Below are 24,479 nucleotides of genomic sequence, written 5' to 3'. Positions count from 1 at the left end.
CCCCCTGTCAAGCTAATTTAAAGGTCAAAAATCACACAACACCAGGTTATAGTCCCACAAGTTTATTTGAAAACACTAGCTTATGGAGCACTGCTCCTTCATTAGGAGCTAGTTGAAGTCCACCCAATACAGCTAGCATAACCACCTGCAAGAACGTAATGAAGTGGGAGATGGGATGGGGCAGGGTGACATGAGGCACACTGACACACAAGATGGCCGCAAGCTATAAGTTAGCCACTTGACACACAAGATGGCCACTGGACCACAATGTGGAGACAGACAGCAGAGCAAACTCAGATACTGCCTGGGGCCACCTGGACGCCAGTACAATGCACGCATAACCTAGTTGATTAGTTTAAGGCAGGTGGGGGAAGAGAATACACATTAGTAGCATACACTACCCGCTGAAGTGTCTGGGTCCAGCCAACACCTTTGTTTGAAATGCTTTTGATACGGACTCAATACAAAGGGCTAATAGCCAGGGCTGCAGTAATCGTCCTTCTCAGGAACAGTGATTAGTGCCCATTACTGCAGCAATGGACTTCCGTGCAGAGACATTGAAACTGACAATGTCTGCACTGAAACTGACAATGACTGAGTTGAAATTAACAAAGGCTGCGCTGGAACTGACAACGACCGTGCTGAAATTAACAAATGCTGTGGTGGAACTGCATCAAAACTATCAACGATTCTGCAATGTTTACAACAAACACACTACATTACAAAGACAATAACCTCATCACTGACCTATCATATTACAAAAAGCGTCTTGACATGTGCTCCGGGTTGAGAGAAGACTCGCAGCTGATCACTGTACTATTGGTGTCTTTCTCTCCCCAGAGCTCCGGTATTTCCTTGTACAATAGACTCTGTCATTGAACCCCAACTCTCACTCCGAGGCTGGTGATTTTTCCCACAACAGTTGGCACTGTGAGCAGGGTTCTTATTACTGGTGCCCTGGTCAAAGGCCATGATTGGGGAGCCAGGTTAAGAACCAATTTGTACCTGCAAATGGGCCAAAGACACAGTTTAAAAAGTATACCGATTGTAACGTCTAACTTGCTACAGCACTGAGTTATAAAAAAATTAAATGCATGTCTGTGGAGAATAAGTGTTTAACTATATTAACTGTTGTAAGAAGCTGCTGCTTGTGCCAAAACAACCAGAGGACAAGGTAGTGTCTGCCTCAAAAACCCTGCCTTAAACCAGTTGTTAAGAGGGGGTAAGGGAGATTAACACTCTCCCCTCCTACGAAACTGTTCAGTAGGAACCAACTGTTGGATGAACTGTACAAAAGTAAAACTTAGTAATGACAATGATTTCATGAGATAATATAATGTTCTAATCAATTGTGCAAAAGGAAAAGTTGAAAGACTGAGACTGGGAAACTTTCAAGTCATCTTGAAACTATCAAAAGTGGCTACAGTCACCAACAGGGACTGAAGCCTCGAAAAGGGAGGGGATTCAGAGCCATCTGCACCTCCGTCCCCAGAGCATGGGCAGGAACAAAGTTAACATAGATCCGAGAAGGTTCCCGGACCAGAGCATAAGCCTCACCGGCAATACCCAATAAAACACCCGAAGCAGAAAAAGCAGTTGTGGAGATAGTGAAAGGACTACTGAGACAGGAATCCTGAAAACAACCAGAAGTACTGGCCCCGACGTGGCCAGTAATAAAGCCTAATGGGAGCTACAGGCTCACCAATGATTATACAGGACTAATTAAGGTCATCACCAAATTGCACCCCATTATAGCAGACCCCTCCACTGGGTTGCCCAGGTGCACAGCAGCCTTAGACTATACTGCTTGGTCAGTTTAGGTTAGCGAGCCCATAGAATGTCATCCTGTACATCAAATACACCTTAATAGAACACAGAGCATAGAACAATACAGCACAGAACAGGCCCTTCGGCCCATGATGTTGTGCCGAACATTTGTCCTAACTTAAGCACCTATCCATGTAGCTATCCAATTACCGCTTAAAGGTCACCAATGATTCTGACTCTGTCACTCCCACAGGCAGCGCATTCCATGCCCCCACCACTTACACAGGGAAACTGAGGGCCGTTTCTAATTTGAGAAGGGCAAAGCGGGAGGTAGTTCTTTTATCCCCAAGTCAGTCCATGGCAATAGTTAGCGATGTGGGAGAAAACCCAGCTGGGGGAATTGTAGACGCAGGGGAACCGCACAACTGTGGGGATTATAGATGGGGATGAGGATAGGGGGAAAAATAAAAAATACCCCCCGAGACACAGCCAAGGAGACCCTCTTCATGGACGGGTCACGAAAATGCGTAGCACTGAACAGGATTGGCTGTGCTAAATGATAACTTAGAAACAGTTATGTCCAGAAGGATTGACGGTAGTCAGTCCGCACAGGGAGCAGAACTGATAGCACTCACCAAAGCACTGGAACTAGCAAAAGGAAAAGCTGTAAATATATATACAGACAGTCAATATGCCTTCGGTGTAGTCCATGACTACATGATGGCATGGTGTAGAAGAGGATTTGCCACTGCGGGTGGGGGGGGGGGGGGCGGGGGGGAGCCCCTATCAGGCACCAGTTAAGAATCCAGGCAGTATTGTGTGCCAGTGAACAGCCAAAAGAGGCTGCAGTAATAAAAATAAAAGCCCATCAAAAGGAGCCAGCAAAAGAGTGTCCAGGTTGGCTAAAATTCAAAGGAAACAAGGCAGCAGACCGAGCAGCTCAGAAAGCCCTAGAACATGAAGCTACCGATGAGGTTGCAATAGCCATTATTGAAGTAGCAAAAGATGCTATCCAAATTCAGCAGCTACAGGAGGACATCCAGCAGGAAGCTGGAGAGCAATGGAAACTGCAGGGGGCATTCAAAGGGGAGGATGGTATCTGGAGGTGGGCAGACAAGGTGGTAGCACCAGCATGTATACAGAACACATTGCTCGAACTGCACCACAAGCTCTCCCATACAGGTAAAGGGGCCATAATAGCAAGCCTAGGGAGAGTGTGGTGGTGGAAGGGAATGGGAAGAGACGCGGCCAAGTTCTGCTGCAGGTGCATGGTTTGTGCACAACATAGCCCAGGGAGACTCATAAACGCTAAGATGGGATACAAACCCAGATCGAGGGGACCCTGGGAACACCTTCAAATAGATTTTACAGGGCCACTACCACCCTCCCTTGGGAAAATGTACTGCCTGGTCATCATCAACCAACTCACCCGGTGGGTAGAACATTCCCAACCAAAGGCTGGACAGCAACCACTGTGGCCAGAATGTTGGCAGAGGAGGTGATCTCGAGGTGGGTGTGCCCCTCCAGATTGACTCTGATCAAGGGATGCATTTTACAAGCAAGGTCATGAAGACTGTATGCCAATTACTCAGCATTAGACAAAAAGTTCACATGCCCTATCACTACCAGAGCTCAGGGATGGTAGACAGAGTGAATAGAACGCTCAAAAATACTTTAGCTAAGGCTATGCAAACCTCAGGCAGAACCTGTGCTGCCAGCCATACTAATGAAATTAAGAGCCACCACAAATCAGGCAACTGGGCTGACACTATATGAATTAAAAACCACGGTGGGAGGGAAACCTGTGCCTGCACAGATATTAAAGGAAACAGCACATGGAAGCACTAGACTCAACTGAAACTGTTTAAAGAGTCCTGTGACCAAAATAATATCATTGACCATTCCCCAGGTACAGACATGAACAGCGGACAATGACTGCACCTCCTAATGGGAATGAAGACTTTGACTGATACATTTTGCAGTTAAAATAAAGTTATGTACATGTAAGCATTTTACTGTGTTTAAGTTTTACAATTATCGGGAATTATGTCAGGATTTGAGGGTAACCTCTTCTATGAAACCCACCTAAGCTTGCATGGGAACTGCCCACTGGTGCGGTCAGTGGAATCCCTATTTGTGTCCACTCCGGTGTGGACACCTCGCAACCTGTATACAGTGGACACCTCGGAAGTGCCATGTAAGGGGCAGATAGGGAAATACAAACGGAGACTCCAGGTGTGCAGCAGGGTAGCACCACTGGCCAGGTGCCTAGGGAAGGGAAGAAACATTTAAAACCCGGTAATTACCCACTCTGCTTCACAAGGCAGGGGTTGATATGCATTCATGCCCCGGTTCCCAAATACAACTCACATGTCCAGACACAGTGCACTTATCAGCACAGTACAGTCACCAGGGACAGTTTATCTGCACCTGCAGCAAGCAGGCATGCTTGAATGTGACTGTGGGCAGACAATTCATGTGTAGTCAGTGCAATGGCACCCATGTCAGCTCTGTCACATGGACATACCCGTTTGACACTTACCAGCTGGGAGGGGGCACCTGGGGGATCAGGGCGACATGGGTGCACAGGCAGGAAGGAGGACAGGACAATGTATGTTACCTTGCAGCAAAGGGATTTGTTTTTCTATTTAAGGGGACCTATGAGACAGACACCCCAGACCTCCCAAACCTGTTCGCAGTAGGGACAATTGTACTCCTTACTGTCCCATGCCCCAGCCGGGGCGGGGGGCATGTTCAAAGATGGATAATGACCTGCTCCATCAGTCAAGGGTTCTTTGCTGACTGGCAAGCCCCCACTACTTTGGGGTCATCACTGGGATATAAATTTTTGGGATCTCTATCTTTGGGAGGTGCAGGTGTCGTCAGCACTAAAAACCTAAATTACCTTGTATGTGGCCTAACTATCTTAGGCAATAATACCTCTGGAAGCAATTAATACAAAGTTGGCTGAACTCAGACTCTATGCACAGCAGACACGTTATGTGGTAGATTATCAAATAGGGACAGTTTGTACAATTGTTGGTGACAATTGTACTACCCATGTTATTGATGTCTCTTGTAACATTACAGAAGCCATCATGAATATCTGAGACCAGCTAGATTCTTTTCAACAGGGAGCCACAATTACACTCAGCTGGCTAAATTGGTTGCTAGGTAAATCTTGGGGACCCTGTTTGGCAAACGGGATAGTTCTCCTCATTGGGCCTCGGATGCTGTAAGGTGCTACTGACGAGAACTGTGCCGGCAGCAAGTATCACCATGGAAGAGCCCCCAGTGAAATTGGCACTCAGTGATACCCCTTGGGAGGTGGAGCTCCTAGAGTTGACCTACCTCTACATATAAATTGGGTGGTCTGCAGGAGATCTTCGAAGTCACCTCTTTGACCACAAAGGGAGGAGTGAAGTGGGAGATGGCACAGGACAGGGTGACACTAGGCACACGGAATGGCCGCTGAACCATAAGCTGGCCACTTGACACACAAAATGGCCGCTGGACCACAATATGGAGAGAGACAGCAGAGCAAACTCAGATACTGCTGGCTTGGCACCTGGCAAGATCTTCCCAAATAATCAATGTCACATTTCCAAAGTGCTGGAGAACTGCAGCCTTTGATTGGAAGATTGTTGTTGAGGGCAGGAGTTACTGATCCAAGAGGACACAATTCCTGATATTCTACTTCTTCTCCTCCAGTCCGGGGAAATTTCAAGAGCAAGGAATTTAATGCCTTATGCCATGGATACAAATATGTAAACATGATGGTATTACCATCACGGAATCCCCCACTGTCAACATCCTTGGGGTTACCATTGACCAGAAACTTAACTGGACTCACCACATAAACAGTAAGATCAGGTCAGGGACTAGGGATACTGCAGCGAGTAACTCAACTCCTGACACCCCAGATTCTATCCACCATCTACAAGGCACAGTTTAGGAGTGTGATGGAATACTCCCAACTTGCCTGGATGGGTGCAGCTCCACCAACACTCAAGAGGCTTGACACCTTCCAGGACAAAGCATCCAGCTTTATTGACACCACATCTACACAATATTCAATCCCTCCACCACTGGCGTTCAGTAGCAACCGTGTGTACTATGTACAAGATACACTGCAGAAATCCTTAGATAGCACCTTCCAAATCCATGACCATTTCCACATAGAAGGACAAGGGCAGCAGGTACTTGAACACCACCACACGCAAGTTCTCCTCCAAGCCACTCACCACCTTGACTTGGAAATATACTGCTGTTCCTACATAGTCATTGGGTCAATATCCTGGAATTCCTTCCCGACCGGCATTGTGGTCAACCCATAGCAGGTGGAGTGCAGCGATTCAAGAGGGCAGCTCACCATCACCTTCTCAAGGGCAAACAGGGATGGGCTATCAATGCTGGCCAGCCAGGAACACTCAAGTCCCACAAATGAATTAAAAAAAACACACACACATACACACATTCATAATCCACTCACACACATATGTACACACGTATATACTAATATACACATAAATACACACAAATGTAAATGCATACAGGCACATAATCACACATATATACATACATACACAAGCAAGATACAGTTGTACACACACATACTCAGAGACAAATACACACAGATACAACACACAGAATCACTCTGTGCACATTCAAAGACATCAACTATCAACTATCAATTCTGATTCACATTTTCAAACATAGATCTGCAGGCACAAGGTGTTATTTTAACATCTTCCCCTCAATTGAGTTTGGTGACATTAGGCGATTGGTTTGGGCAGAGGGTGAGGACTGTGCGTTATGTCACTTTCCAACCTCTGCCTCAATTAAATGCAGGATGGGAAATGTCATGGAAAGCACCATCTCACCCCTAAAAGTAGGGCCTGCAGAATAGCCATGCTGCTGGTATTCACCCATGCAGGAGGTGGTAAGCTGCTGAGAGCCACACTATTCTTGCTGCCAAGTTCATGCCCATCTCTTCCACTCACCAGCAAGGCCACCCTCCCCATCATTCACCAACAATCCTGGCCATTAAATGGGTGCATTGCCAGTTGGATTGAGTGTTGGTATTGTACTCAACCAGGCATCTCCCAAATTGAGAATCAGAATTCATTTCTTTTTAAATCCATAAATAAAACTTTCTCCGTTCAAGTGAGCATGACACTGTCAGATTGTCAGAAAAAACTCATCTTAGGTTCACTGATATCATTTTAGGAGGGAAATCTGCCATCCTCACCTGGTCTGGGTTTCACATGACTACAGACCAGACCAATGTGGTTGAGTCATAATTGCCTTTTGAAATGGCCTAGGAAGCCACTCAGTTGTATCTTGAAATGGTACCGGTGGTTCAAGGTGGCTCATCAACACCCCCACGTTCTCAAAAGGTTGGTGCAATAAATATTGGTGAGCCTTACATCATGAAATGGATGAAAGAATGGGTGAAAGTCAATCAATCAGAGTTTTGGAATTCTTAGCAAGAGATGGATTTTGCAGCAGGAGGTCAGCAGGCCTGGACGCAACATCTGAATTGGCAATTAACAACTCAAATGCAAAGTGGTTTGGGTTTGAATGGCAGAAAGGTTGGGTGATTGTTTACCTCATGGTGTACAACAGGGTGCCGTTATCCACCAGCCTCAGCAACTTGTTGGGAGTGGTCATGTTGTGTGCCACCGATTTCTTGCCATTGTGGAAGAAGGTGTCTGGAGTCCATATTTTGCTGGCCAGCAGGTTGTTCAGCGGCAATATGCGCATGGGTCCTTTAAATTTGAGCCGTTCATCCTTCCAGCTCTGGCGGAAGAATACATCAACGGTGTACTCCTGGATTCAAGAAGAAAAATAAGGATGATTAGGAGCTCAGTTTGTCTTCTTAATGTGTCCCTGAAGCTTGTACCTGCTGTTCAGAGGTGTCCTGGTACAACTAAACCATTGCACCAGGGCCACAGCGTATGGTTCAGTTTCTAACAGTCTAAAGAATAGAAACAGAATGATTTCAGCAAAAAATAGGCCATTTGGCCCATTGTGCCCATACCAGATCTCTAAGTGCAACATAGCAAGTCCTATTTATCCTGTAGCTCAACAAACATCTCTTTGGATAATTATTTATCTTCTTTTCAAAAGGTTTGATTGAATCTGCCCCCACCAAACCTTCAGGCTATCCTTTCCAGACCTGAATCTCTAACTGTGAAGAAGGTTTTTCCTCATGTTTCCATCGCTTCTTTTGCTAACTGCCTTAACTTTTGCCCTCTTTTTCTCAATCCTTGCACCAATGGGACCAATTTCAATCTATCCAACTTGACTATACCCACAAGATTCTGAACACCTCAATCAATTCCCCTCTCAAACTTCTGGGGAAAACAGAATCAGGAAAACTTCCCGAATCTTTCTACAGAAATAAAAGTTTTCATCCTCAAAATCATGTGTTCCTTTTGTGCAATCTCAGTGATGTTTTTACATCCTTGCTAAAGTATTGATATCTGAACACAATCCTTTAATTGTGGCTGAAACAGTGTTTTATGAAGTTTTGTTTATGAAGCTTAAGATCCCAAATGCTTTACTCACTACTTTTTCAATCTGTCCCTTCAATTTTCACCATTTGCTGTTTGGATAAAGGTAGAAATCCTGAAAATACTGTAATCTTAAACAAAAACACAAATTGCTGGAGAAATTCAGCAGGTCTGGCAGTACCGTGGAGAGAGAAACAGTGTTAACATTTTGAATCCAGTGACACTTCTTAGAACTGCAGAACTGGAGTTATTAATTCTTACAAATAAAACCTACTGTGTTTAAATTCTGTTAAACTTCATGCAACGCACAAATTCTGGGAACCCCATTATCAAAAGGGCCTTAAACGCAGGGAAAGCATAGATTTACTTGGATGGCAACAGCGATGTGAGTGCATAGAAATGAGGAGAAGTTTCAGACATGAACAGAGAAGGCCAACAAGAGATTTAATCAAGGTCTTTCAAACAACACTGTTTTGAGAGTGAGGACACTGCTGGGAGCGATCACTTGACCAACTCAGAGTTAACTCAATGTATCAATGTGGTCCTTCAACAGACATTAGGCATTAACACACTTTGACAAGAGCTTAACATGTGAATTAAGCATCTTAAAGGTCCACACAAATTTAATGACAAAGCCATCTGCAGTGCAGACCAACTTCAGAATGTCCACTGTTATTTTGATATGCTTTGTGCCTATTTTGTGATTCTGTGAGCACCTCTCTTTCACTGATTTTCTGGGCTGTTGATGGTCTTATCCAGCCATTCAAACAAAAATTGTCATACTGGATATTACAGAGGAAGTTAAGGGGAAGCAAGAAGGAAAAGGCAATAGAGGGTCATGGAATGGTTTCAGTAGAGAAGGCCATTCAGCCTCTCATCGTAGAAACATAGATAATAGGAGCAGTAGAAGTCCATTCGGTCCCTCAAGCCTACTCTGTCATTCAATATGATCACAGCTGAACATCCAACTCAGTACCCTGTTCCTGCTTTCTCCCTATACCCTTTGATACCTTTAGCCCAATGAACTATAACTTCTTCTCAAAAACGTTCAATGTTTAGGCCTCAATCGCCACTCTCTGGGTGAAGATATTTCTCACATTAGTTGTAAATGGCCTACCCGTAGATTGTGGTCCTTCAGTCAACTGAAGTGACCTAGACTCTCTGGTTATTGGGAACTTCCTTCCAGTATTTACTGTGTCTGATCCTGTTTGAATTTTATAGGTTTCCATGAGATTCTGCTCATTCTTGTCAATTTCAGTGAATACAGTCCTAACTGATCCAGTTTTTCTCTCTCCCTCTAATGAGTCTGGAAAACCTTTGTTATAATCCTTCCATAGCCAGAACATCCATCCTGAGTTAAGGAGACCAAAACTGAAAACAGATACGGTATGTCTGGTCTCGCCAAGGCCTTGTACATTTACAAAAAGCGATCTCTTAATAGAAGCAGCTCATCTAGAACCACATCCTGCCTTTTCACCTACAGTGATTAAAAATAATTCCCTCTTCAGACAATGATCCACATAATTCTGAAAGTCATTCTTGAACCAGCTTCAATCATAATACTGCAGTATATTCCAGATCCAAACCACGCAATGTGTGAAAATGGTTTCCCTCATATTGCCATCGATTCTTTGCAAGTTACCTTCAATTTAGTTCTTTTGATTCTCAATCTTTCCACCAACTGGACCAATTTTTTTCCCATAATTTCTGTCCAGAGTCCTCAGTATTTTCAACACATCTCTAATCTCTTTGATCAATCAACATTATTGAATTTTCTCATTCCTGGGATCACTAACGTGAAACTTTTCTGCATCCTCTTTAATGCCTTCACATCCTTGCTACATAAAGTATGGCACGAAAACTGGTTACAATACTCCAGCTGAGATCAAATCAATGTGTTATACAAGTTTACAATAACCTCCTTGCTTTTGCATTCCATAACTATAATGGAAGTTTAGGTTGCTATTAATCATTTCAATAATTTACACACACATACACTCTACTTTTGCACCTTCTTTACAATTATCCCATTTATTTTACATTGTGTCTTGCCATTCTTCCTGCTAAAACAAATCACCCTACACTTCCTTTATGATTAATTTGATCTGCACAACACACCTAACTGTAAAGCCCCACTGCAGTTCTACACTGTCATCTTTATGGTGTACAATACTTCCAGGTTGCATGTCATCTGCATGTACACCATTAATATTTACCAAGAAAAACAGAGGTCCTATCACCAATCCCTGGGGAACATCATGATGAATTAGATTACTTACAGTGTGGAAACAGGCCCTTTGGCCCAACAAGTCCACACCAACCCGCCGAAGCGCAACCCACCCACTGAAGCACAACCCACCCACGCCCCTACATTTACCCCTTTACCTAACACTACAGGCAATTTACCATGGCCAATTCACCTGACCCGCACATCTTTGGATTGTGGGAGGAAACTGGAGCACCCGGAGGAAACCCACGCAGACACGGGGAGAACGTGCAAACTCCACACAGTCAGTCGTCTGAGTTGGGAATTGAACCCAGGTCTCAGGCGCTGTGAGGCAGCAGTGCTAACCACTGTGCCACCGTGCCACCCACCGGGCGGCACGGTGGCACAGTGGTTAGCACTGCTGCCTCACAGCGCCTGTAGACCCGGGTTCAATTCCCGACTCAGGCGACTGACTGTGTGGAGTTTGCACGTTCTCCCCGTGTCTGCGTGGGTTTCCTCCGGGTGCTCCGGTTTCCTCCCACAGTCCAAAGATGTGCGGGTCAGGTGAATTGGCCAAGCTAAATTGCCCGTAGTGTTAGATAAGGGGTAAATGTAGGGGTATGGGTGGGTTGCGCTTTGGTGGGTCGGTGTGGACTTGTTGGGCCGAAGGGCCTGTTTCCACACTGTAAGTCTAATCTAATGATGTGGCCTCCTGTATAAAAAAAATTCAAAAACCTTTATTCAAGTTTTGTTTTTCATGATGCGAGATCACTGTTATTCCATGACCTATAGTCTCCTGTACAGCATTACAGAATATGAAATCTCTTCTGAAGTTCATGTACACCACATCAATTGTCCTGTTATGATCCCGAACTAGACCCATCAAATTTGTGGTTGGTCATTTTCTTTTGGAACTCTGTGATCCCAGATAATTACCAATGAAAGAAAGGCGCAAGATTCTACTTTAAGAAAAACTACAATAAACTTTATCATACAAAGTTAGAAAAGTAAAACAATTATATTCTGTCATCCAAAATTCACTGGACGTAAACATGGGTAAATGATTTTTTTTAGATTAGATTCCCTACAGTACGGAAACAAGCCCTTTGGTCCAACAGGTCCACACTGACCCTCCAAAGAGTAACCCACCCAGACCCATTCCCCTACCCTATATATACCCCTGACTAATGTACCTAACACTATGGGCAATTTAACACGGCCAATTCACCTGACCTGCACATCTTTGAACCGTGGGAGGAAATCAGAGCACCCAGAGGAAACCCACGCAGACACGGGGAGAATGTGCAATCTCCACACAGACAGTTGCCTGAGGCGGGAATTGAACCCAGGTCCCTGGCGCTATGAGGCAGCAGTGCTAACCACTGTGCCACCATGAATTTTGATCAAACACCTTGAAAAGCACAGACTTTACTCAGAATTTAAGTCATCAAATGGGATTCTTACAAGACTTAGCCTCAGAAGTCCTTCAAAAGCCATTCCATCATGCACTACCTCTTCTGCTCACATTCAGATAGTTCACCCTCTTTCTGGGACTGTGTTCTTGAATCCTGCAACTGCACTCCAGCACCAGCTCATAAGCATAACTCCTATTACTTCACAGACAGTTAGCTTCACGAAGCTAGTACTACCCCAAGTTTCTCTGAGCTTTAAGTGTTCTCAACTGTTCAAAACAAATACATGGCTTCCCTCATTCTAGCTCTCTGCCACATTAACTATTATTGCCACAATGGGTCTTCATGTTCACGTGGCTTGTCCTGAGTCCTAACGTCAACTTAACTGACCCGCTTGTCTTCAAAGGCTTCTCTTGAGCGTTAAAGGTTCAGATACATGTTTTCAAGATGGAGTCTATACTCTCTGCTCTTAAGCACTCGATCGTTATGATTTGGCTGTAGTCAATCTTCTCCACTGACTGCCTCATCTAAATGAATAAACTGACTGTTCTGAAACCCTTGAACTGCTTTGGGATGCCCTATTTAAAACCTTGGAACAAGCCCTACCCTCGTTCACAGGAAAAATTGAATGAAATTAACAAAAACAAAAATTGCTGGAGAACACAGCAGGTCTGGCAACATCCGTGGAGAGAAATCAGAGTTAATGCGAAGTATCTAATAGTTGAACACCAAGTTATCTGAAAGCTACAATTCATAGAATACTTATTCCTAAACAGATCAAATGTATATAAGAAAAACATGAATATATCCTAGTTACCTTTACTAAGCCTCCAGCAAGTTATTCAAACACAATTTTCCCTTAGCAAATCTAGCCTGGCTTCTTTTTGTCAGAGCATGTACTGTCAAGAGCAAAGTGAGCTGCAAAGATGGCCACCACCCCTCTGCATGTAGCAATGGTAATGTCATGTCACTGTGATAGACACATGGACGCAAGAGTGATCTACTGCATCGAAGAGGACATGCTCCTGCCTTGAATTACAGCACTCAGTGCATGTGTGTTACAAGCTGTTGTTTAAATAAGGAGCTGAAGTGTGCCCATGCCCAGTTGTTAGGGGCATCTTGATATTCAGTGTGGCACAAGATGCCAACCATTGTGTCAAGAAGGATGAACACAAAGGATGAAGTGGAACCAGAATTGGGATAGTTGCACTGAGAAGATTCGTATGTTATTAGAAGATGAGGCTTTACTGTTAAATCCAGATCATAGAGAAAGCTCTCAATGAAAATTAAACAATCTCAGAGTCTGTCTGACATGAAGGAACATAGGAACGCTAAAACATATACAGTTTAATGTTCAGTCAGCGTTCCCCTGTCATACACATGGTTCAATGTTGATGGGTGGGAAATAACTGTTCCCCTATCCCCAGCCATTGAATTGTGTCCCTTCAAAAGGAGGTGCCTTCAAGTCAGGTTCTTCTGAATGGGGGTCTCCCATACATTGACATCTAATGTTTGAGAAGATTTGTAGCTCAGGTTGAGGTTCTAGATTTAGGTTCGCTCACTGAGCTGGAAGATTCGTTTTCAGACATTTCGTCACCATACATCAGTGACCCTCCGGACGAAGCTTCTGAAAATGAATCTTCCAGCTCAGTGAGAAAACCTTCATCCATTGACATCTATGCTGCATTTCTTGAGGAAAGCCCCCAAGGAGTACTTAAAAATCTCTTTCTTTGTTCTTCTCTCATTTATGTGCCTTCCTGGAAGATAGTTTGGTTTGGCAGTCAGAACCGAAGCATCCTAAGCATGAGGCCAGCCCAGTGCAGTTGGTTTCAGATGATCATGGTCTCAATGATGGTGCTATTGGCTGCATCAATATGATGTTTATCAGGCCTTCTCCCAGCTGATACCGAGAATTTGTCTCAAACAGCATTGATGGTACTTCATACGGGTCTCTAAATGTAATTATAGTTTTGAAGTCATATAGAAAAGCTGAAAGGGTGACTGCCATAGGGACAGGGATGTTGCTGTCAACACAGATGTCACAGTCATTGAAGATTCTTATCCTTACATGTCCAAAGATGACACTCACGATTGGAGGAGAAATTGAATCTTGTATTGACGTCAGCCTCCAACACAATGGCTGCATCAAAGGAAGGCCGCAAAATCATAGTTGGTGTGTCTCCAATTTCTACATTCAGCATCCTCAATTGTATCTCATCTAGTTCTGATTAGATGAGCACTGATTGGATACAGAAGTAATTTAATGTAATTATATGACAATCCAGCTATGCCCCCAGCGATTCAGCATCAGGAAGGAATGCAGTGTAAATGGCAGTGTGCTGTTGAGAAAGGCCCAGAATTGATCCTTCCTTGCCCAGTGCTGCTCACCATGGTGGTGTTATGGCCGTCAAAGTCAGCTCCAATTTACAGTCCATCAATTTCTGGAATGTTCTCATGCTTACCCTTCTTGGTGAACAACTAACCAATGCCCATTGCTAGTACTATTGGAAGGAGTTAAGAGCTTCAGGGGTGGTGGGGACAGAACTGAAACAATGGAGATTTACAAAATATAACAGATCCTGCAGTATCAGAGCAAATACTCAATACCACCAAGAGCTGGCATGTTTAGGAATGTGCTTCACTGGGATGCTGACAGACAGAATGCTCTGTTAGTGTCATTGGGTGATTTATGACACAGGATAAATGCTCTATTGATAGGCGAAGGTGAGTTGTCCTAGCTGAGCAGTTAGGTTACAGCTTGAGCAGAATGAATTGATGAACACTGCTATGGGAAACCTTAAGGTCTTGTCTAGACCCCATCAGAAGCAATGTCTCCGTCTCCTGTCAGGTAGGACTGGCTCAGGGCCAGAACATTGTAAGCTTCTCTTTATCTGATCACATGACATGCTTCCAGACAGGATACTAATCGTGGTTGGTGACAGCGTACAGGAATCAGGGAGGATGGAATCTCAGAAATGGAACATTTGCTGAAGGTGCAGTGAAGAAAGAGTAACCTTTACATAGCACCTTGGACAAACATTGCTTTACAGCCAGTGAGCAGCTGAGTTTTGCAACATCTTCATACAGTGTGGAAATAGGCCATTTGCCCCAGCCAGTCCACACTGACCCTACAAATAGCATCTCACCCAGACCCAGCCTCCTCCTCTTTCCCTGTCGCCCTGCATTTTCCTAACCGACACATCCCTGAACAGTATAGGCAAATCAGCATGGCCAATCCACATAGCCTGCACATATTTGGACTGTGGGAAGGAAACTGGAGCACCCCAGACACTGGGAAAATATGCAAATTGGAATTGAACCTGGCTCCCTGGTGCTGGGAGGCAGCAGTGCTAACCAATGAGCCATTGTGCCACCCTAGAAGAATTGTATATTCTACTCAAAACATTAACAATGGTTCTCTCTCGGCCACTGTATTTTTACGGGGTGTAAGTTTGTTCGCTGAGCTGTAGGTTTGATAATCAGAGGTTTCATTACCTGGCTAGGTAACATCATTAGTGGCGACCTCCAAGTGAAGCTGAAGCGAAGCTGTTGTCTCCTGCTTTCTATTTATATCTTTCTCCTGGATGGGGTTCCTGGGGTTTGTGGTGATGTCATTTCCTGTTCGTTTTCTGAGGGGTTGATAGATGGTATCTAGATCTGTGTTTGTTTATGGCGTTGTGGTTGGAGTGCCAGGTCTCTAGGAATTCTCTGGCATGTCTTTGCTTAGCCTGTCCCAGGATAGATGTGTCCTCCCAGTCGAATTGGTGTTTTTTTACATCCGTGTGTAGGGCTACGAGGGAGAGAGAGTCGTGTCTTTTTGTGGCTCGCTGGTGTTCGTGTATCCTGGTGACTAACTTTCTTCCTGTTTCTTCCGGAGGAAACCCACGCAGACACGGGGAGAATGTGCAAACTCCACACAGTCAGTCGCCTGAGGCGGGAATTGAACCCAGGTCCCTGGCGCTGTGAGGCAGCAGTGCTAACCACTGTGCCACCATGCCGCCCTAAGCAGGAGTAGGCCATTTGGCACGTCGAGCCTTCTCTGCCATTCATTAAGATAATGGCTGATCTATCCATCATCACAGCTCTTCCTACCTATATTATCCCCATAATCCTTAATTACCCTACTATGCAAAACTCCCATCCAACTGGATCTTCAATATATGTAATGAAGCTGACTCTATTGCTTCCTTGGGCAGAAAATTCCACAGATTCACTACTGTCTGGGAAAAGGAGTTCTTCCACATCCCTGTCCTAAATATACTCCCCCTAATCTTGAGGCCATGTGCCCTAGTCCTTGTCTTGCCCACCAGTGGGAACAACTTGCCCACCTCTATCTTATCTATCCGTTCCATAATTTTATATGTTTCTCCAAGATCCCCTCTCATTCTTCTAAATTCTAATGAGGCAATTCAACCTCTCCTCACAGGATAATCCTGTCATCTCCAGAATCAACCTGGTCAACTTTCTCTGTACCATGGTAGCCCAGTAATGGTTAGCATTCAAAGAATGAACAGATCATTTGCTGCAAATGTACATTTTTGTACAATCCAAAAACAGTAGTCAAAGGGAACAGTGAGATGTGGAAATAGCATTGGATTGAAGAAAGTGGCAGAACATTTGTGTTGGCAGTACCAACGTTAAGAGGATATGCTGGTCATTGGCACCCACTATTGGCCAGTTGCAACCCCACCTCCCAGTTGCCAGCCATTTCAATTCTCCCAATGACATGTCCACCCTGGGCCTCTTCCACCAACAAAATAAGGCCTGACACAAACTGTAAGAAGAACACCTTATCTTTCGCCTTGGAACGTTATGACCTCAACATAGAATTCACTAACTTCCAATTCTCCCCACCTCCAACCTCATCCCATAATCAACCCTCCTTCTCCACCCACCTCCTTGACCTGACCTAACTTATCCATCTTCCTTCCCACCTATCTGCTCCACCCTTCCCAACCTCATTTACCTCCATCCCCTAGCACCATCTCACTTACCTTTACTCCAGCCTCATCCCCTCTCTCTATTTCTTTCTCAGCCCCCTTCTCTCTCCCCAGGCCCAATGAAAGGATCCACCTGAAAAATCGACTCCCTTGCTCCTCTGATGCTGTTTGACCTGCTGCGTTTTTTTTTACCAACTCCATAATTTTATCGACTGACTTTCCAGCATCTGCAGTCCTCATCATCTCCACCTTTTATCCATAACTGTTGATTTCCTTAACTGATTAAAAATGTCTCAATCTTGAATATACTTAATCCCACAAGGGGAAACCACCTCTCTGCAGCTAGCCTGTCAATCCCCTAAGAGTTTTGTATGTTACAATAAGGCTACCTCTCATTCTTCTATACTACAACATGTACAGGCCTAATCTACACAACTTCTCAAAAAAAAAGTCAACACCTGGGATCAACATAGTGAAACTTCTCTGAACTGCCTCCAATGCCAGTATATCTTCCCTTAGGGGTCCAAAATGGTTTACAGTATTCTTGCTATGCTCGAACACGTGACGTGTACAATTTTAGCAAAAGTTCCCTACTTTTGTACTTTTGCGTGTCTGCAATCAGAAACTGAATTCCAAGTTATTCTCGACTCCTCCTCTGAAGCACATGGGCAAATGAGCCTTTCATTAAAGGCTTACAAGGAAACCTAAGGAAAACTAAGATACCTCTTCCAAACAGCCCACAAATAATATCCCCTCCCACCCTGATGATTCAGGTCAATGGTGTGATCCTGGAAAATGTGATTCAACTCCTGTGCCTTGGGAGTTTCCTCTCTAAAGGTGACAACATCCATCATTACCTCCACAATGTGGCAGCTCAGATTGTCTCCAACTGACGAAAGAGTATTTGAGGACCAGGATCTCAAAACATGAGTCAAAGGTCGGGTTTACAGTGCAACAGTGATCCCCATCCTCTTATAGGCTTCAGATTTTGAAAACCTGCAGCAGACAATTCATCGCACTTGGGGAATCCAACCACCAAGGTGTTCACAAGACCTGCCAAAGCCATTAGAAAGAAAACCATTCCAACCGCAGTGTCCTCTCCCAAGGCTTTGAGATGCTAACAACTTTCATTGTTAGTTCCGTGGGAGGATGCTCATATTCCTGAAGCATTTGCTCTACATGGAACTCAGCTGTAGTGGGAGACTCTGAGGATGACAGTGGGAAAGGTTTAAGGGTGTCCCTGAAGAGGTTAAAACATTCCCATTAATGGGAGAGCCTGACCAACCACAATGGAGAATGTTCACCCAGGAAGGTACTGAAAGCACCAAACAAAGAGAATTGCAGAAGTCAAGGTGGCAAAGAGAGCACAGAAACCTCTGACCACTTCATTTACCCGACCTTTCACCTCCCATATACAGAGGAACGTCGATTATCCAAATTTCAGATTATCCAAATAATATCTCAAGATGCCGATGCTTGGATAAACTGTATTGTCTGGCATTGGATTATCCGAACATTCAATTGTCTGAACAAAATACTCCCTGCCTATGTCATTTGGATAATTAAAGTTCCTTTGTAGTAGCGTCTATAGATCACACATTAGGTTTATCAGCCATTTTGGGACGCATCGAACTGAGATTGAAGCAAGTCACCCTCAATGCTGAGAGACTAGGGTAGAAGACAACTTCAAGTGAATGGTCATGAAGCCTTTCCATGAAATAAAGCCTATTGATACTCACTATTAAATCTCACGTTCAAGGGATCAGGAGTTGAGTGAACTTTAGGTTCAGAGTTTATTGATTAACCACCAACAAAGAACATAAGGTAATAAAAAGTGATGCACAGACATTTTTATCCTACTTCCCAATGTTATGTTAGATTACTGGGAACTTTGTAAAATATTCCGTAGACTGAAGTGTATGATAGTACACAGAAAAAAAATGTCTAATTGGGAGTGACTGATGAGCTGTGATGGTTTAATGCAATTACCAGTTGAGAAAGGTAAATGGAGTGGGGGGAGGAGGGGGGTGGAAAGAGGTATGAGAGTGGGTTATTGACTCTGGGAATTCTTTCTGACAGGGTGTGCTTGAAGAACAGATGACAGAAACATTCACCTGGCACAGAAAGCAAATCAAGGATTATGGGGAAAATGAATCACAGTTAGAGAGCAGTGTTTGGAGATGAGTGAAGGGTCCCTCAGAAGGTAGGCGGGAGTCCTGATTGAGAAAGTTAGATCTGAGGCAGAGGCGGCGGAAGAAGTGTTCAGCATCACGATGCATATTGAATTCATTGATACGTGGGTGGAGGGGGATAAAGGTAAGGCCTCTGCTGAGGACTGATTGTTGGTCCTCAGTGAGGGGAAGGCCTGGGGGGGGGGGGGTGGCAGGGCTGGGAGTTAGGACCTGGTGTAGGTGTGCAGTTGGGAGTGGGGTGGAGTTCACCAGTTTCCTCATTTCCCCTCCCCCAACTTTACCGCAATTCCAACTTTCCAGCTCAGCACCATCCTCATGACCTGTCCTACCTGCCAATATCCCTTTCCACCTATCTACTCCACCCTCCTCTCGGACCTATCACCTTCATCCCCACCCCAATCCACCTATCGTACTCTATGCTATCTTCTCCCTAGCCCCACACCCCTCCCATTTATCTCTCCACCCCGGAGGCTCTCTGCCTTCATTCCTGATGAAGGACTTTTGCCCAAAACATCGATTCTCCTGCTCCTAGGATGCTGCCTGAGCTGCTGTGCTTTTCCAGCAGCACTCTAATCTAAGCTCTGATCTCCAGCATCTGCAGTCCTCACTTTTGCTACCTTGACAAGGTTGAGTGAGATCTGATAATGGCAGGGGCAGAGGTGAAGACAAGATGGCACCAAAGAGTAGCAGCTGTTGTGGCACAGTGAAGAGGACTCGTGGCTGGTCACCATGCTAATGACAGAGCACTTAACACAAAGGACTGTAAAACTAAACACTATTTCTTTACTTCTGTATTTTTCTGCCTGTGTGCTCTGTGTTTCGGTTTATTTTTCTGTGATTTAAGATGCGCTGGAGAGTGGTGACACTGTGCAACACTATTATCAGTATCTTGAAACAAAATGCATGTGACAATAAATAGATAAATTGGTTTGGGTTTGACACAGCGCTACGGGGAGACAATGGGTCAGTGCAACTAGTTTGGGTTCAATACAGGATTATGGAGAGACATTGTTGTACTGGGGAAAGACTTAAGACAGAGCGAAGAAGATCCTTAATTAAACTTAAAGCTGCAATAAACAACAAAGTAATTTATTCCCTTGACACCATGGTACTTGAACTGGCACAAGACAACAGCACATGCATTTTCATCACATTTCCATAAAGCTGGAGGATTTTCAGCAGGCACCACTGTTTTTCCTGCATCATAAATTTCAATCCCAGATTTAAAATGTAAGAATATATAGTGTTCATCACAATAATACCTGTTACATTTTTCCCATATAATAGCACATGAACTAATCCACCATGAAATGTACATTTCACATGGAATTGTTCATAATTCATTACCTCAATAATTGCAGCTTTTCCTGGCTGCATATTTCTTTGTTTACTGGTCTAAAATTGTTCTCTCTCTCATTTCCAACTTTCCTCTCCCCTCGCACCATTTCCAGCCTTCCCCCACTCCTCGCACTCTGAAGCCTTTCTTCTTGCAGTTTCCTGCTTTACTGCACTTGCAAAAGGCACACCCCATGGCAAAAAGAAACCATGAGGCTTAACTCTCAGGGGAAAAAAAACCCTGAAGTCAGGTACAAAGGCAGCTCCTGGACTCCCAGTAACTCCCTTACTGCTGCCACTTGCGTTGCCATGTATTTGGTGCTCCTCCAAGAACAGGCTGTTTCTCCCCTTGCCCCACCACCACACCCTCCCATAATTACTGTAACTTGCACAGAAGAAAGGCTGCTGTGATTAGAGGAGCAACTCTTCAGAGATTCTCTCCTTTTGACTGACAGATAAAATTTCTTTGATTGGTTGACACGATGGAATTGATCTGTGTGTTTCTATAGCCTCTTGGGAGCAAAGCTGCCATCTGTCTCCATGCACTTTGAGCCATGGAACAGGGCTAGATTACTTACAGTGTGGAAACAGGCCCTTCGGCCCAACAAGTCATCACCGACTTGCCGAAGCACAACCCACCCATACCCCTACATTTACCCCTTACCTAACACTACAGGCAATTTAGCATGGCAATTCACCTGTGATTTACTTGTGATTGACAGAGGGCAATAAGGAGAACATGGAGCAGTGTAAAATTTATTAAAACATCTGTTAAGGAGTCAGCAGAGCCACAATGGAGTGAATAGCCTTATTCTGTGCTCTTAATTTCTATGTGTTCAAATATCCTACTGAAACAGAATTCTTGTATATAAAAAAAACTAAGTTAGCGCTTTGCGCCACACGGTGCGTCTCCAACTTCTGAAGTGATTTCTCACTTCATCCTAGCTTTTAAACAAGAACAAAGGCTAGGCCAGCTGAACTTTCCCAGTGTTGTAATCTCCCAGCATATTGATGGGAATGTTCTGTACGAGGATATGGTTGTATTTACAGAAGTGATTTTCTGAGGAAGTTGCCATGGAAACACTATGTGACCCCCATGCGAGAATTACAAAGTGATGTGAAATGTTGTCATGACAGCAAAACAGTGATTACGAGGTGAGTAGTGGGGGAAGGCCAAAGGCTTTATCAATGAAGCAACTTGCATCGAAAATATTTCCTTATCCTCAGAGGTAATGTGGCACACTGATCATGTTACCAGAGAACCATTACATTCAAACACACAGAAACGATGTTTTATATCTGCTCTTCTTCAGTCTTTGTTAAACATTACACAGTAATAGGCAATGGGAGTTGCAGCACCCCTGCATTGTGTCCCAAGATCTCATCCTAACACTGCCTCGCTGCTTATGCTCTTACTCTGTCTCTGTGCCAGGGTTTATGTCAATGTGTTAAGAAAAAATGCCAGAAAACTAGCAAGAGCAAAATGTAACTTTCTCTCTCTCTCAAACTCACACACACACACACTCACTATGGCCAGCTCCAGTTGTAAGAACAATTGTGGAAATATTTGTGTTATATCATGGAAACATGAGAAACTGGGTAATATTGAAAGATCCAACAAACCTTTGTTATGCCTCACCAAAATTCACAAATACTACTTTCACAAACACATCAGAGTCTGGACTGATAGCAATCTATTTGGCATAGTCCTTTCAGTGTGTCTTGCTGCACGTGGCCCTAGATAAGATGGAGTCTAAGAGTTTTGTATCTTCAGGTCATGCTGTGACATGGTAATGATGTCATGGGCATGTCTCTTAAAGGTATATCGACATACTGACTATCACTTAAGGTAACAGGGTCATGAAGAGGGAGGAGTCTACAATAAGAGGCATAATCTTATAAATGGATCCAAGATGTTCAGGAGGAAAACCATGAAAAATCTTTTCACTCAAAATACCATGGAGGATGAAACTCTTCCTTCAAATTTCTGTGAGTACAGGTGGTCAGCTCGATCTTCCATGATGAGATTAATAGATTTATATTAAGCAACTTTAACAAGAGATGTGGAGGAAATTGAGTTATCCATTGAAATGAATCTAACCTAATGGTACAACGGAATTGCGGGGCTTAAATGGTTCAACACTGTACTCAATGTAGCAGATTAAAAGCATTGAATGATCTCTTCCTGTTCTAAGTGTAGGAGGTTTGAGGGGCTGAGTGGCCTTTTCCTGTTCCTACACAAATGACTTGAAAAGATCAAAGATCTCTTCCTGTTTCAGTGAAACAGAGAGGTTGAAGGTGGACTGGCACACGGCAATGTTTCAGAAAATACAGACATTAGCTGGATGGATGTGAGCAAAAAGCTCCAGCCTTACTAGTGACTCCCACCTCCCATTGGCAAAACACAAATATGCACAGAGAGAATGCTGTGAAAATTAATTTCAGAAACCTGGCAGTGGATATCAGCAAGAGGGAAAGTGTTGGAATCAGAGAATCTCATAATATCAGAGGACAGTCCTAGACAGCCCAGAAATCCTTAGAAGATGAAGAAACAGTGAGTCAGAACTCGCGTTGCAGATGAGAAAACAGCTTAGCAGGAAAATTGGCTATGACTCCTGTCAAGTGATATATTATTTTTCATCATAGTGATAAATAAACCCCATCTTTATGATGTCTATAATACAATTAATATGCCAAAAATATTTACTAAAGTTAATTAAGTTTCTATGTTACATCCACATTGTTTATACCTCAAAGACAAGCAAATTTCTTAGTTACATCTACCCCTGTGAAATAGGTTGGACAATCGCAATCCACTTCCTCTACATGTTCCACTGATGCTACATATCCACAGAAACAGGAGGAAGCCATTTAGCTCCTCTGGTCATTAATTGCACACTGTTGAGCCAGCTGAGCCTATTCAATGGAAACAATAGCTGGACACTCAGTCGTTCTGCTTTTTACACAGGACGGATCTATTATTCAGTCCTTTAACTTTGTTGTATTGTTACAAGGCATTGCCACTAAACTCCTTTGAGTTTGTGTAAGACCTTGATTGATTTGCATCTGTGCTACACTCTAATCAAATTCACAGTATCATTTGTAAAGCATTGCCCAAAACTGTAGTCATCTCTCCAAATGTGTCCCGTTCAGGGTTTTGTGTAGCTGTAACAAAATTTCTTCTCATTCTAAACCTCTTGTTCTAAAGGTTAACATTGTCTTGATGTTTTTGATTAGTTTTTATACTTCTGCCCTACATTTTAATTAGCTGCAAACAAATGGACTCTTAAACATCAATGGCCATCAATGTGCCTCACATTTCACTATCTCCAAAATACTCAGATGCATCAGAAGCTGGGGATTTGCAAGTTGGGGTTTGGAGGGAAAAGGCTGGAGTGACCTAACAGCACAGGGAGCAGTACCGAAGCCAACCCCACCTGCCTATCTCCGCAGCATGTACGTTCTCTGACAACAAGCAGAGCAGAGGTAAGATCCATCAGGAGGTCTGTGTTTTTTTTTCATTTTGTAGACAGACAATTAGATCTTAATGAATTAATAAAAAGAGAAAAAGTAGTTAAATGATTGCATTAGTTATTAAATCCATTATAGGAAGTTTCCTTAAGTTTAAGATGCCCTGGTCCAAAATATAGCATTTCTGCAGCCTTTGATGTGGTTCAACTGATTGTACTCAAGTTCCAGTTTGAAGCTTTGGGCAAATAAAGAAGTGAATACAGTACTGAAGGAGTGCTGGATGCTCACGTGCTGTTTTCCCTTACAAGATGTTAAACTGAATCTCCATATGATCCCCAAAATGGATGGTATCTGCAATGATGTTATTTGAAGATGTACAGCAGACCTATCTCTCATATCCCGGCTAAGATTCAATTCTCAACCAAGTCCAGAAGCAATTTTACTGGTCATTATCACTTTGCAGTTTGTGAGAGCTCACTGTGAATACATTAGGTTTCACGTTTCCTACATTGCAACAGCAATGACAGTTCAAACAGTGCAGTATGGGAAAGGTGCTGCATAAATGCAAATGTTTGTGAGCAGAGATCTGACCCACCTGCAGTCACATTCAGTCTGTCCTCTCACTGATGAAAATAATT

At 43.8% G+C, this 24,479-nt stretch overlaps 1 protein-coding gene across 1 annotated transcript in view; it reads right to left on the bottom strand.

Annotated features, from left to right (window-relative positions):
* LOC132820311 (gamma-aminobutyric acid receptor subunit alpha-3-like) overlaps positions 1-24,479 on the bottom strand; it is a 274,881-nt gene that overhangs the window by 176,334 nt on the left and 74,068 nt on the right. Inside the window, exon 4 of the mRNA XM_060832336.1 lies at positions 7,379-7,599. Within this exon, the coding sequence (XP_060688319.1) occupies positions 7,379-7,599 (221 nt within the window). The remainder of the gene's footprint in view (positions 1-7,378; positions 7,600-24,479) is intronic.

This window comes from Hemiscyllium ocellatum, chromosome 11 (assembly GCF_020745735.1).
Source record: "Hemiscyllium ocellatum isolate sHemOce1 chromosome 11, sHemOce1.pat.X.cur, whole genome shotgun sequence".
In the NCBI taxonomy this organism is placed as follows: Eukaryota; Metazoa; Chordata; class Chondrichthyes; order Orectolobiformes; family Hemiscylliidae; genus Hemiscyllium; species Hemiscyllium ocellatum.
This window is presented reverse-complemented; position numbering and strand designations above follow the sequence as displayed.